The sequence below is a fragment of the Epargyreus clarus genome, unplaced genomic scaffold (assembly GCF_041222505.1).
Source record: "Epargyreus clarus isolate Ecla_fem2 unplaced genomic scaffold, WU_Ecla_fem_2.2 ptg000006l, whole genome shotgun sequence".
Classification (NCBI taxonomy): Eukaryota; Metazoa; Arthropoda; class Insecta; order Lepidoptera; family Hesperiidae; genus Epargyreus; species Epargyreus clarus.
In genome coordinates, this window is record NW_027332214.1 from 2095808 (window position 1) to 2110079 (window position 14272).

Sequence of the window (14272 nt, forward strand, 5' to 3'; positions counted from 1 at the left end):
ATATCGTAAAAAGATCGTTTATAGATAGAAACACGATTTGAGGCAAATTCCTGTTAAAATAAATGTTCCATGGTCGATAAAAGCCATATCATAACATTATCATGGCACTCCCAGGGGCTACTGTAATTAGTTCGTGCCCACAAGACTACTGTTTAACTTATCACATCATGTTATTATCTTTTACCTATATCTTTTATTTACACTACTTGTTTCTGCGAGTGACTTTAAATACAGCGGTCATCAAAACATTAAAGAAAAATGACTTTGTTTTTTTTTTATATTATTATTTATTAATTAATTATTAATTTTATGGAAATGACCATAAGCCAAGTCTGATTTCAGCTGGTTACTGAACTCTATTGCAGCAGTACATTTGCCAAACAAAACATTCCTTTATGGATGACTGTACGAGGGTACGTTTTTAAGTTCGCGGAATGAGGGACAAGGAGCGAAAATAAAATGTCAAAATTATTTTTCTTTTTCTACATATTCTCCTGCAAGACGAATGCATTTTTCAGATCTTTGTATTAACTTATTTAAACCCTCATAAAAAAATGTTTTGTCCTTGTCGGAAAAATACGAGGAAATTGCGTCCTTTACTTCTTCGTCTGTAGAAAATTTCTTTCCACGAAGCTCTTTTTTCATTTTTGGAAAGAGATAATAATCGCTGGGAGCCAGGTCTGGACTATAGGGTGGGTGATTTAAAATATCAAAGCCCACCTTATGCAGGGCAGCCAGTGCAATACGGCTCTTGTGTACGGGCGCATTGTCGTGCAACAGCAGGACACCTCTGGATAATTTTCCTCGTCTTTTTTCTTTGATGGCTTCTTTTAACCGCTCCAAGATTGTTGCGTAATATTCTCCGGTTATAGAGACACCTTTATCTTTGTAATCTATTAACAAAATTCCTTCTGCATCCCAAAAGACTGTCGCCATGAGTTTACCGGCCGATTGTGACACCTTAAACTTTTTAGGAGGTGCTGTACCCTTTTTATGCCACTGCATGGAGTCTTGTTTAGACTCAGGTTCATAATGGTGAACCCAAGTTTCATCTCCAGTAACAATTCGATTCAGTACAATATCCTTATCTTCTCCACAGAGGTTCAAAAACGCACGGGAACATTCAACGCGCTGTTGTTTCTGAGGCGGCGTGAGCATTCTCGGCACCCACCGCGCGCTGACCTTAGTCATGCCAAGATGGTCATGCAGAATTTTAAAAATGGTTGTATCCGATACTCCAACCATTTCTGTAAGCTGTTTCTTCTTTAGCCGAGCATCTTCCAGTATTAATTTTTCGACTTCCGCTATCGTTTCCGGAATGGTCACCTCAACAGACCGTCCTGGTCGTGGGTCGTCTTCAAGTGAATCCCTGCCTTGCTTAAAAAGGTTGTTCCACTTGTAAACCATCGTTTTTCCAGGGCAAGAGTCCCCGTAAACCGATGACATCTCTTCCATTATGATTTGCACAGACTTTCCTTGCTTGGTAAGGAACTTTATAACGGCGCGATGCTCGATTTTCTCCATACTTCCAATTTTCTTCCGGATTGAGTTGTTTAATCGTCGATAGTTTTAAAACTAATGATGCAATTGTGATAAAACTTTATATTTATACTATTTATGAGTCATTTAACACGTACCGCCCTTAACGAGCCCGCTATCCCCCCTCCAACCCTGCCATTCCGCGGACTTAAAAACGCACCCTCGTAACTCTTTATGACCTAGTTCTGATTTGAAGTGTCATAAAATAATCTGCTGGAACTTTCTTACTTTCTGTGTATATTCATATACTTTTTCTATCTATAAAAATATTTAACTGCTCTTTCTTTTACATTACCTTTACAAATATTAGAAACAATTTACGTAGGGTAGTACGTGATAAAACTGTAGCTTGAAAGTATTTGGATCACTCGAAAATTTTAGGATAATAAAACAAGTATTGCTAAAAAAATAATTATATTACATATTAACAATTAACAAAACACACTTTTGGAAATTCCAGCTTCGTCTGCACTATTTCTAGCAGGAGTGGTTGAAATGTGTCGGTTGCCCACTCCCTTACACTCCTCGAGATGCTACTTGGCGTAAACTGAAAAATAACATGTATATGGTCATTATTGTCATCATCTTTAACAATTAAGTGCAAGTTTAAAAATTATATATATTTTATAATATAGGAGTAGCAGACGAGCAGTCCACCCGATGGTAAGTGGCTACTGCCGCTCATGGACATCTGTAATGAACCCCAGATAGGATTAGATATTCCTACCTGAGGACGGCCACAGATGCGCCGCTACCCCTGAGGACTAAGCTGGATCGCTGCGGAAAAGTCTGTCTCCCTTACCACACCCTTCAAAACAGAACACAGCAGCGCCTAACACTGCTGTTATTAGGTAGAAATAGGTGTGGCGGTGATGCCGCCGCAGTCGAACCACAAAGGGTTCTACCACCTTCAAAATAATGTTCTACTGCTCGCTCATCTTACCAAAAAATAAAAGAACCATTGCCATAATTACCCACTTCTATTTTGGAATTCGACTCCAAAGGCATCACCTTTACACAGATTTGTCTAATAACAGCAACGTTAAGCACTTCTGTGTTCTGGTTTGAAGTGTGTGGTAAGACATTCTTGTCCGAGGCGTTCCAACTTATACCTTTGAGATAGCAACACACCTGAGGCCAACCTCAGGTAGGACTCCAATCTCATCTGCCGTTGACTGCAAGTATGAGCGGCAGAAGACCATGGTGGACTTAATTATTACTTAAAAGAAACTGGAGCTGGTTGATTGCCTTCAAACATTTTTTGTCAATCGGTTAGCTTACGATATTTGCCTTCGTCATTAACATTTTAAGTGCTTATTTTATAATCGTGTCACTTGCAAGTATTTATGTCAAAAATACCTACCCGTCGTGATAAAACCTCTGTGACGCTGTTGGCTGGCATGTAGATCATTCTTGGACCCTTCGGATTCAGGGATGTTGAAGATACAACTGTTGTGAATTCTCCCGTGTGAAAGTTCTTCGAGATCTAAAACACGTAATAAACGTTTTAATAATAATAATTTTGCGCCTTTAACCAGTTTCTGATTTTTTTCTGAATAATATTGTACAAATAAATTGTGTGTTTTGCTGTTCGACTATTTTATTTTATTTTTTATTTATTTATTAAACTATGACTATGATTCTAGCAGCAATGCTGTGTTCTGTCATTTTTAGTCATAAATAATGTTATTTATTTTTATAGGTTGGAATTAAAAATTATGGTAATTCAGAGTGTGAAAAAATATATTTCCTTTACATCAGGCCTTATCAACTTACTCCACGGATACATTGACAAGTATAAACCAATAAATGTGATAATAAAAACTCGCACCCTTGTCCTATTTTAAATTGGTTACTATCTTTAGATAATTTATATTTATAAGAAATAATACAGATACAAACCGAAAACAGGAAACGGGACAGAACGTATGTAAATACGCCAGTGTAATGTTGAACGCTACCGTCTTCCTGGACAAAGACCACGTCGAGCCCAACTTGCATGTCTCTGAAGTTAACTTCGCCTCGGATAGTGCTAACTGCTTGTAAAGTCTCGTTGACAGTCCGAGTGCCGAAGAGGCTCACTATATTGGAGATGTCGATCCTCTGGGTGGTCAGGAAGAAACCATTGGTATACGTCACGTTGCCAACAACATGCCAGTTATACATGTGATCGCTGCAATTTGGACATTATTCATATTATTTTTCGATAACAGATAGGACTTCTTTGTAGGTCAGTAGTTGATAAATATATTTTTAGATGATACCAATGCCGTAAAACAATGTAATGGTGATTTCTGATTTAATGTAAAACCTGAACATAGAGAAGCATGGAGAATGGAGTGCGTTACCAAATTCCAGGAACGCACCGAACGCATAACAGTACAATTCTACGATAGTACGTACAGTAAGCACACACATACTTCCAAACATAACAATTCATAACATATTTATAAAGGGACAGCGCGAACGCAGTCCCTACTATCAAAAATTACGCGTCCGAGTTATCCACATTAGGGATAATCGCAGGGGTCAACCCAACCGGAGTGCAATGGGAAGGCCTCGCCCTGGGGGAACCGCCTTCCTGATCACGGTGTCCCCTACGCCAGGTAAGTATGAGTTCTTCAACGCAAAACCGAGTACTTATAGTTCTTAGAACAACATGTTGTTAGCGTGATTCAGGTCTCGTGACGTAATTTTATACCGCCATCTAACAGTTGAGAAGCTCATGATTTAGTGGCGCCACCTACCGGTACAGTTTAATATTAATTTCAACTTTAAGTAAGTGACGTTTTGTACGTCTGTTATGGTTTGAGTATAGATCTGAAGTTCTAAAATTATCTGGATTCATAATGCCATCTTTGTACCATCTGTTCCTTTATTATGCCTTCAATTTAGATATAGGTCTGTGCCTTCAATTATGGTTTTTCTTGTTTCAGATCTGTATTCCAGTCTAGCTATGACTTTATTTATTGACGTATACGTTTATTACACATTGCCCTTAATATTATAGTGCTAAAGTAGGATACTAATTTTCCATTAGGTACCTATTCTCTCTTCTCTTATGAAAAAGTCTACGTCTTATTAAATATTATATCTTAATACTTTATGGGGCCAATGACATAGTATAAAAACTAGTTATTACATATTGTATGGGGCCGAATTTTTGTTAGTATATCAATTTGGTTTATGTAACATAAAGTAAGGTAACGTAAATCGTATACGGGTCAGCAATATCAATGTATACATTAATTTTCTATTTACATTAATCTTATACTTCCAAAATGTTGATTTCATATAAATTATATCCTGATCATGCAGAATTCATTGCGAAAAATACAACTTCAATCACAAACTTTAAGGTTACATTATATTACGGTTACTCTTACAATACTCTTTGGGTAATACGCACTCGTATCATACCAAAAGGCACGAAGTGCGTTCCCAAATTCCGGCGCCCAACTTTAATTTAACATAATTTGAGGTAATAATATTAACTTGTTGTTCGTAACTAACGTACTAAATCGTTTAATTCTAGTTAGTTCGTGCACCATACACAGTCAGAAGCAATTTAAAATTTAATTGTAATTATGAGCCCTCCATAAAAATAAAAGTAAAAGATGTAACAATATACAAAAAACGGTCACTAGTACTATGATAATTATGGTTACAAGACGTCCCCTTGTATGGTTGCTTAAAAGAAGATATTTACAGTATGACTTCTTAAATAAGATTATTGTATAGTTCTTGGAAAATTTCTGAGAAAATATCAAAAAATCAATTGTTGAGGGTAAATAATCACCATAATAAAATGTATTTAGCAACAAAAAAGCCAACGACACGCAGTGTTCCCAGGCGGTCACCCATCCAAGTACTGACCGCGCCCGATGTTGCTTAACTTCGGTGATCGGACGAGAACCGGTGTATTCAACGTGGTATGGACGTTGGCGACAGTACGAACGAATTGTGTAGTGATGAAGTACCGTAGTCTGATGATATCATAGCAATATTTATAAATAATCAATTAATGATAAAATTAAATCTACATACATTATCTATCTGAACTTGGCGATAGAATGTTATTAATTATTTATTTATTGTTTTATACAACTTAAATTGAACAAAATTTAAGGTAATGTAAGCTCATTATTCCTGAAATACTATTTTATATAATAAAAGATTCAATTACAACTCCATTATTTATTTTCTCTGACAATTCATTCCATGACATCTTATTCTCTCAAAAAACATAATATCCTTCTTTCTTTTTATATAGTTTCCCGCTACATTGTTGCTCACCAGCAATTAAATAAACTCTTATTAACATAAATTAACTAAAAAGTATTGTTATAAAAATATACCCTTACAGTTACATCCTGTAAAAGTACTTTTTACTCTTTGGGTAACATGATAACATTCGCAAATTCCGGCGCCCAACTTAAATTTAACATATTTATTGGCAATATTAGTAACTTTTTGTTTGTAACTAACGTACTAAATTGTCTAATTCCAGTTAATTCGTGCACCACATCCAGTCAGAAGCAATTTAAAATTTAATTGTTATTATGAGCCCTCCATAAAAATAAAAGTAAAAGATGTAACAATATACAAATAACGGTCACTACTATAATTATGGTTACGAGACGTCCCCTTGTATGGTTGCTTAAAAGAAGATATTTCCAGTATGACTTCTTAAATAAGATTACTGTATAGTTCTTGGAGAATTTCTGAGAAAATATTAAAAAAGCAATTGTTGAGGGTAAATAATCACCATAATAAATTGTATTTAGCAACAAAAGGCCAACGACACGCGGTGTTCCCAGGCGGTCACCCATCCAAGTACTGACCGCGCCCGATGTTGCTTAACTTCGGTGATCAGACGAGAACCGGTGTATTCAACGTGGTATGGACGTTGGCAACAGTGCGAACGAATTGTATAATGATGAAGTACCGTAGTCTGATGATAACATAGCAATATTTATTAACCCTTAATTAGGCGCGTAAAGAAAATCGCTCAATTAGTCGCATGGGGTCTCGACCTCTCGAGTGACCACAAAAAACAAGATAAAAAAAGAACATAACAAATAAATAAATAGTAGTGTGTATTATCAAGATATTAGAGTTATTTATTAAGGAAACAAAAACATAACTTTAGATTGAAACTTAGTTAAAAAAAAATGTCTCTTGAAACTAAAAAAAATTGACTTAATTAAGATGAACATTAAAAATAATAATCAGTTTCATCAGGAGATTCTTTTGTTCTGCATTGGATGTAATAAACCCCAAAGTGTTGTTGACAAATAAATTTACAACACTTGTGGCATTTGGTTGGCACTTTTTGTCGTTCTTTCTGCGCCACAATGTATATCGGCTGCGCTTAGCTATTGATTGATCTACCTTCTCTTGCAGATCTCAGTGGAACTTATCTTTTATTTCATAAATATATTAGTTATATAATGTTTATTAAATAACGCATTTGTCAAAAAACAATTGAAAATATTCCACGAGAACTTTAGCGTTTCTAGTACCCCGTATGGCTCCCTGTGTTAGGTGATGGTACTTTGAACCATTACACTTTCCGTCCATATCTTCAGATTGTCATGAATCATAATTGCTATATCTACATAAAAATAGCTACCCTCAGATGACTTCGGGATATTTTGGCTACAAAACACAAAAATAAAATCTTATCTTCCGTCAAAAGATGTTACGTAAGTGGTCAGTACTCAAAAGATATGGGCACACGATGATTTTTGAGCTGTGACTAATTTGGGCACCTCCAGGGGAGGTAGGAAGCTAGCAAGAGCGTGAGTGCGGTCCTAGCACCTCAAGAAATTTTTTTTCATTTGAAGTGGTTGTGACCCCATGCGCCTAATTAAGGGTTAATAATCAATTTATGATAAAATTAAACTGTTACGTTCTTTATCTGAACTTGGCGCTAGAATGTTATTAATTATTTATTATTGTTTTATAAAACTTAAATTTAACTAAATTAAAGGCAACATTCTATAAAGGTTACTATACTCATATATAATATAATTATATGATAACATTATATGAAAAAGCACGAAGTGTGTTCCCAAATTCTGGCGCACAACTTCCGTTTAACATAATTGTAGGTAATATTATTAACTTGTTGTTTGTAACTATAGAACTAAATCGTCTAATTCTAGTTAATTCGTGCACCATACACAATAAGAAGCAATTTAAAGATTAATTAATTATAACTATGAGCCCTCTGTAAAAATAAGAGTGAATGAGTTAGGATTAACATGTAACAATATACAAATAAAGGTTAATAGTACTAAGATTATTAATGTATGATTTCTTAAATGTGATTAATGTAGAGTTCATTGAGTATTTTCTAATGACACACTTGTTGTGGATAAGTAATGACCGTGAAAAATATTTTTAGCAACAAAAAGCCAACGACATGCCACTTATAGAGTTACATGTTGGACATTATTTATTTTTGTGTATCTTGTTAAACTGTGTATTTATTTTTTATAAATAAATAAATAAATAAAAAAAAATTATTACCACAGTATAAAGTATATGGATTATAGATATTTGTACTGTGTTATTAATATTCATTTTAGATAACAGATATAAGACTTTTTATAGGTGGATAGTAAATGATACATATACCTATTTTGAAATGAAACAACGTAATATCAGTAATATTCAAATGGTTTGAAATTGTGAATAACAATGTAATCGCGATTTAGTCTACGACAACGTAATGAATATTAAGACGCACGGAGTGTAGTGTATTACCAAATTCTATGAACGCACGCATTACAGTGCAAACTGCAAAGTAGAATTGTGTAGCTCGCGAGTGAGTGATATAAAATATATATATCTTCACCAAAGAGCTAATCACTCATCAACTCCGACGGATTTGAATTATATCTTTATATCCGCATCACATGGTTTAGTTCATAGATTCAAACGATTCCGGATATAAGATCTTCTTCAACTCAACAGTGTTATACTAGCTCGCGAGTGAGCGATGAGTCAAATGAGCGACTGACTGAGAGTGAGTAGTGAGCCTGATTCGAGTCAAATGCGTTGATTGAGATATATAACAGTTACGGTTACGTACTAAACACTAAATTAAAATATTTTATTGCTAAGAACATGGAAACCGGGATATACAAATAGCGTTGGCTGTGATAATTCATATATAATTTCTTGCCAGTTTTGTATTAATTATAGGAATCAAAAATGTTGTCAAAACATTTTGATCTGATTCTCTGATACTGAGCTAAAGTGAGCTATTGAGCTAAAAGAGTGATATATATCACTAAGTTCAAAAGATATATATCACTCTTTTCACTTTAGTGATACATTTTGCGCAACTCTACTGCAAAGTACACACAAGTACACAACACACCATACCATAATTCCAAACTTAACATATTTATAAAGGGACAGCGCGAACGCAGTCCCTACTATCAAAAATTACGCGTCCGAGTTATCCACATTAGGGATAATCGCAGGGGTCAACCCAACCGGAGTGCAATGGGAAGGCCTCGCCCTGGGGGAACCGCCTTCATGATCACGGTGTCCCCTACGCCAGGTAAGTATGAGTTTATCAGCGCAAAACCGGGTACTTATAGTTCTTTGAACAACATGTTGTTAGCGTGATTCAGATTTCGTGACGTCATTTTTATATCGCCATCTAGTGGCAAATGTTTTTAAACTTTAGTCGTCTATACTAGCAGAAGTAGCGCCATCTAGTTTTGAGTTCTGGATTTATTGTAACCTTGAGCTTGATCTGCGCTAGCCTATAATATATTATAGCGTCTGTTCATCCTATAGATCGTCATCCAGGAGCAGGGGAAAACAAATAGGTATGCTTTCAGCCAATGATTGCAAAACAAAAAGTAACATTTCAAGATTTGTAGACAATATCATATAAAGAAATGTTACTTATATTAAGAAGAAGAATGGATCAAATAGTACGGAGATTGATACAAAAACTAATAAAGCAAGAAGCCTAATTTCATTTAATGGTTAGGGATAAGAAGTTAGAAATATGGAATATGTAAATAACAAAATCATGTAACAGAAAATTTATCTTCTATGAAATCTATGTCTATGAACAAAATAAATCGGATAAAATTATAATAATGGGGAAAAAAGCAAAAGGCCAACGACACGCGGTGTTCCCAGGCGGTCACCCATCCAAGTACTGACCGCGCCCGATGTTGCTTAACTTCGGTGATCGGACGAGAACCGGTGTATTCAACGTGGTATGGACGTTGGCGACAATGCATACGAATTGTGTGTATACAGTACACTGATGATGTCTGATGATGTCAGAGCAATATTTATAAATAGTCAACTTGTGCTAAAATTAAACTGTTACATTATGTAACTAAACTCAAAACAGTCTATGATTACAATAAAAAAAATATTTCATAAATGAAAAACTGAAGTCACAATATTAAAATATAAATGTTGCTAAGATAATAAAAAAATATAAAATAAATTTGCTGACATTGGCAAACAAAATTATAAAATTCAGAGAATACGTCATTTTGGTGACATAATTATAAATTCATCAGTCATTATAAATTATTTTGTATTAGATCATCATCATCATCAACAACCCATTATTGTCCCACTGCTGGGCACGGGTCTCCTCTCACAATGAGAAGGATTAGGCCATAGTCCACCGCGCTGGCCAAGTGCGTATTGACACAGTATAAGGATATATACTGTGGTATTGGTAGACAGTGCGTATTGTATTAGATACACACAATGACATTTTCGTCTTTATTAGTAGTATATCGATGGATACACAGATTAAATTTTATTCAGCGTGGTTAAACGAAGCAAGGATGATAAATTTTAAAGAAGTTATTTTTGTGCCTATATTTATATTCATAAAGTTCATAAGGTTTATATTAGCCTATGATTGATCCAGATTCCGATAAAATCATTTTTGAAACTAGAATTATAAAGTGACAAAGTCTACAAATAGTCCATTGAAATGTTACATTTTTTAGGCCTAACCTTACGTTTTTTAGAGGACGCAATTTTATTTTTTTGAAGTGTAGGGGGGGTCAGTGTAAAGCCAAAACCAAGTTTGTAGGGTCGCCACCCTTGTCCCACGGCCGCCATCTTGAAAATAGGGGTTACCTTACCCTTCAAAAAAATAAAATTGCGTCCTCTAAAAAACGCAACCCCAAATGTAACTTTTCAATGGACTAAAAGTAAACTATCTACTTAAAGTAGCAAATAATCTTTAAATTAAGTTATAAGGAAAAATAATGTAACTTTCGAGGATGTGATTCAGCTAGAAAGGACTAAGTAAGTAAATTGTAAATTATTTGGAAACTGTAAAATTGTCTGGTCTCTTTGAATCTAGAACATTACAATAATTCCAAGGAAAGACTACAAAGCTACATCTTGCCTTTACTTGATTTGGTTATCCACATTATCTTAAGGGCCAGCGTGTACGCAGTCCCCACTATCAAAAATTACACTTCCGAGTTATCCACATTAGGGATAATCGCAGGGGTCAACCCAACCGGAGTGCAATGGGAAGGCCTCGCCCTGGGGGAACCGCCTTCCTGATCACGGTGTCCCCTACGCCAGGTAAGTATGAGTTCTCCACCGCAGAGCGTGGTACTTATACGAGCCAGGACGACTTCTCAACAGCGTGATGTAGAGGCGAATTTTATCCTGCCGTCTAGCTGTTACAATAATCGTGAATTTGTAGTGCCACCTGGCGATGGAATTTGAAATTAATTCAACTCCATGATTGAATCAGCAATGTATATTATATAAGACGGAGAGACGAGAACTGGTGTTATCAGTATGTATGGATGTACCGCGGTATGGATGTTGGCTACAGCAGAATTAAATTGATTTAGTGAGTAGCCAATACTGATGGCGTTGGCTCGCATTGTCATTGCGCCGCCATCTTGTGCGAATAGTATGACTTTATTAATAGATAACTTAATTTCATACTGAATGAAATTGAAAATTATAAATTAAAATGAAGAATAACTAAACAAATTAAAATATGGATCATTGAAGAGGAATCTCGAAAGCTTGACATAAATTAAATTTATTCACATGTACATTGTACACGACACGTAAATGAGTGCAACTCAGTAGCGCGATCTAGCGATGCGATGTAATATTAACTTCTTAACTATGTGACCAACGTACCAAATCATTTAGTATAACAACCCATTTTACACATTGATTTATACTCAAACCACAGCTTACAGGGAATAAGATTTTTGGAATAAGGCTTGAAGGATCAAAATCAAGGAAAGGTAAGGAGCAGGATGTACAAAAATATTTATTTTTAGTCTTTCCAAAAATAGACATATTATAGAACTATTGGTAGTACGTTTGCTGATGGTGACCATCGTTAATACGAATGATGATGGTTCCACAAGGGAGCGTCTGTTCCACAAGGGACCAGATGTTCCTTTGTGGAACAGCATACGTTATGGAATCACTCTTTGATTAAGTTCTTGCTTCTTTCTAAAAGGGTTTAATCTTGAATTTTCTCGTAGTAAATAATTTAATAATGCTTATTTCATAATAATTTTGCTGAAGAGGAGAGGAAGACCATTTGCTCAAAAATAAAAGTTATAACCCCTTATCGGTTTTATTGTACTTGTTAAAGAGAAGCCATTGAGTTTAATGAGTATATGATGAATAAAGAGTGTTAAATCTTTGCAAATGATGCATAAGACAACAGTAGGTAATGATCGTTTAGAAGTCGCTAATATTTCAAAAGGTTCCCCAAGAATGCGACAAGTCCCTTATAAATTAAGAAATAATACTTAATTCAAATAATTAATAACATTTTATGGGAAACAAAAAGGCAAAAAGCCAACATCACGTGGTGTTCCCAGGCGGTCACCCATCCAAGTACTGACCACGCCCGACGTTGCTTAACTTCGGTGATCGGACGAGAACCGGTGTATTCAACGTAGTATGAACGTTGGCAACAGCTGAAGTAAATTGTTGGGAGACTTACTGCCAACATTGATGACGTATGATGTACTTTTCATACATTGTGTCGCCATCTAGCAATAAAGATGAAGTGCATGGAGCACAGGGATGCAGACCATGCACTTAGTACTCTAAACGATATAGAGATGGCACTGGCTAATTTCTCTCGCAATGAGCATTCAAGATTTATCCATACATTTGAAAATATTAAAATAGTGAAAATTTACATTTACTTTTGGAGCAAAGAATACTTCACGAGTTCGGATGAATTTTGCTTTTTCTATTATTTAATCCTGGAAAGGTCCCTGTGGGATCATTTCTTTGTTATTTCATTAAGATGTTTGTCTACTCGCGGCGCTTTAATCTGGTCTAGACGTAATAATTTAAACGAAATGTAACGCAAAATATTTATATGATACTTTTTACACCGGTAACGAGTTCACAAGAGATTTTAGACAGATCCGTTGATAGACTGTAGATTCCAAACCATGAGTTAATTTTGAAAAACTATTGTTACTGTCAGTTTTTAAACAAATCATAAATAATCTTTAGATCTAAATGTATAGTAAAATTCATATTTCGCTGTGCCCTGATTTTCAGTATTGGTAACAAATACCTATATTTTGGAGCTGGTTCTTCAGTCTTATTTGTGATTCATTGCAGATGTCCATGTCCATCTTAATGATTGACAGTGACTTTAACAAAGATGATGGGCAAGCTCATATATTATTTTAATTTCGTATAAAAATACTTTAATGTTAACTTACTCAATAACAACAGGGATATCGTGTATCTTCAAACTTGACCATTCCTTCTTTTCCATTTCATTTATTACATGTTGTATTGCGTTTGTGAAATAGGTGTTAGCATCAGGCAGTCTTGCACGACTTACTGGAATAGTAATAAGTATAATTATATTTTTTGAATCATAGTAATTATAGTTATTTCTTTAAAAAGTAACATGGTGTGTCGTGTTTACGCGTCATTTAGGTCAAAGAAAAGGTCATTATTATTAAGAGCTAACTTCCGATGTCAATAGATGGTACTAAAAATGCCATCAGATGAGCTGTATGCCCATGTGAAAATTACTTATTTAATTTTATTTTAGTACTTAGCAATAGGTTAATACAAAAATTAAGAAGATGCATTTTACCGAGGTGCAAGCATTGTTGACTTTTATCAAAAACAAAATAATATCAGATATTCCAAGCAAAATTATATTTTTGAAAAAGCAAAAGGCCAACGACACGCGGTGTTCCCAGGCGGTCACCCATCCAAGTACTGACCGCGCCCGATGTTGCTTAACTTCGGTGATCGGACGAGAACCGGTGTATTCAACGTGGTATGGACGTTGGCGACAAAGCGTACGAATTGTGTAGTGATGAAGTACGGTCTGATGATGTCATGAATGTTTAAAAATAGTTGACACGTGATAACAATAAATGGTAATTTAACTGAGTAACAACATCCTCATTATGATTTACAATTCAAAATGTTTTCATTACTAATGAGTTTTCTTTGGAGTCGTTAAACCTTGTTGATATCATGAGAGAGCATTGGAAACATGTGTTGGCCCTTGTAAGTTCCCTTACCAATCCACTCTGGAGGTCGTTGGTGGAGGTGGATACTTAGATATGTTTAAAAGCGGCAGTATTTTGGAACCCATAATATTAAGCTAGACTTTTACCTATGCGACATCATGCGACACATGCTCGATTTTATCGGGTATCCTCGTTTGAAAAAGTCA

At 35.2% G+C, this 14272-nt stretch overlaps 1 protein-coding gene and 8 non-coding genes across 9 annotated transcripts; all 9 read right to left on the minus strand.

Moving 5' to 3' along the window:
- Positions 1-1936: 1936 nt before the first annotated feature.
- LOC140742488 (uncharacterized) lies at positions 1937-3849 on the minus strand. Its single transcript, XM_073073387.1, has 3 exons — positions 3442-3849; positions 2903-3025; positions 1937-2086 (listed from the first exon to the last, which is right to left on the minus strand). Exons 1-3 carry the CDS (start codon positions 3703-3705, stop codon positions 1964-1966), a joined length of 510 nt encoding a protein of 169 aa, XP_072929488.1. The 5' UTR covers positions 3706-3849; the 3' UTR covers positions 1937-1963.
- A 142-nt stretch (positions 3850-3991) lies between these two features.
- LOC140743049 (U1 spliceosomal RNA) lies at positions 3992-4153 on the minus strand. The gene has a single exon (XR_012102356.1). It is a non-coding gene; the product is annotated as a U1 spliceosomal RNA (small nuclear RNA).
- A 1213-nt stretch (positions 4154-5366) lies between these two features.
- Positions 5367-5485, minus strand: LOC140743039 (5S ribosomal RNA). The gene has a single exon (XR_012102351.1). It is a non-coding gene; the product is annotated as a 5S ribosomal RNA (ribosomal RNA).
- Positions 5486-6334: 849 nt separating this feature from the next.
- On the minus strand, positions 6335-6453 carry LOC140743021 (5S ribosomal RNA). The gene has a single exon (XR_012102334.1). It is a non-coding gene; the product is annotated as a 5S ribosomal RNA (ribosomal RNA).
- Positions 6454-8964: 2511 nt separating this feature from the next.
- LOC140743047 (U1 spliceosomal RNA) lies at positions 8965-9126 on the minus strand. The gene has a single exon (XR_012102354.1). It is a non-coding gene; the product is annotated as a U1 spliceosomal RNA (small nuclear RNA).
- Positions 9127-9689: 563 nt separating this feature from the next.
- LOC140743016 (5S ribosomal RNA) lies at positions 9690-9808 on the minus strand. The gene has a single exon (XR_012102329.1). It is a non-coding gene; the product is annotated as a 5S ribosomal RNA (ribosomal RNA).
- Positions 9809-10990: 1182 nt separating this feature from the next.
- LOC140743055 (U1 spliceosomal RNA) lies at positions 10991-11153 on the minus strand. The gene has a single exon (XR_012102363.1). It is a non-coding gene; the product is annotated as a U1 spliceosomal RNA (small nuclear RNA).
- A 1247-nt stretch (positions 11154-12400) lies between these two features.
- Positions 12401-12519, minus strand: LOC140743006 (5S ribosomal RNA). Its single transcript, XR_012102321.1, has one exon. It is a non-coding gene; the product is annotated as a 5S ribosomal RNA (ribosomal RNA).
- Positions 12520-13762: 1243 nt separating this feature from the next.
- On the minus strand, positions 13763-13881 carry LOC140743017 (5S ribosomal RNA). Its single transcript, XR_012102330.1, has one exon. It is a non-coding gene; the product is annotated as a 5S ribosomal RNA (ribosomal RNA).
- Between the last annotated feature and the right edge of the window lie 391 nt (positions 13882-14272).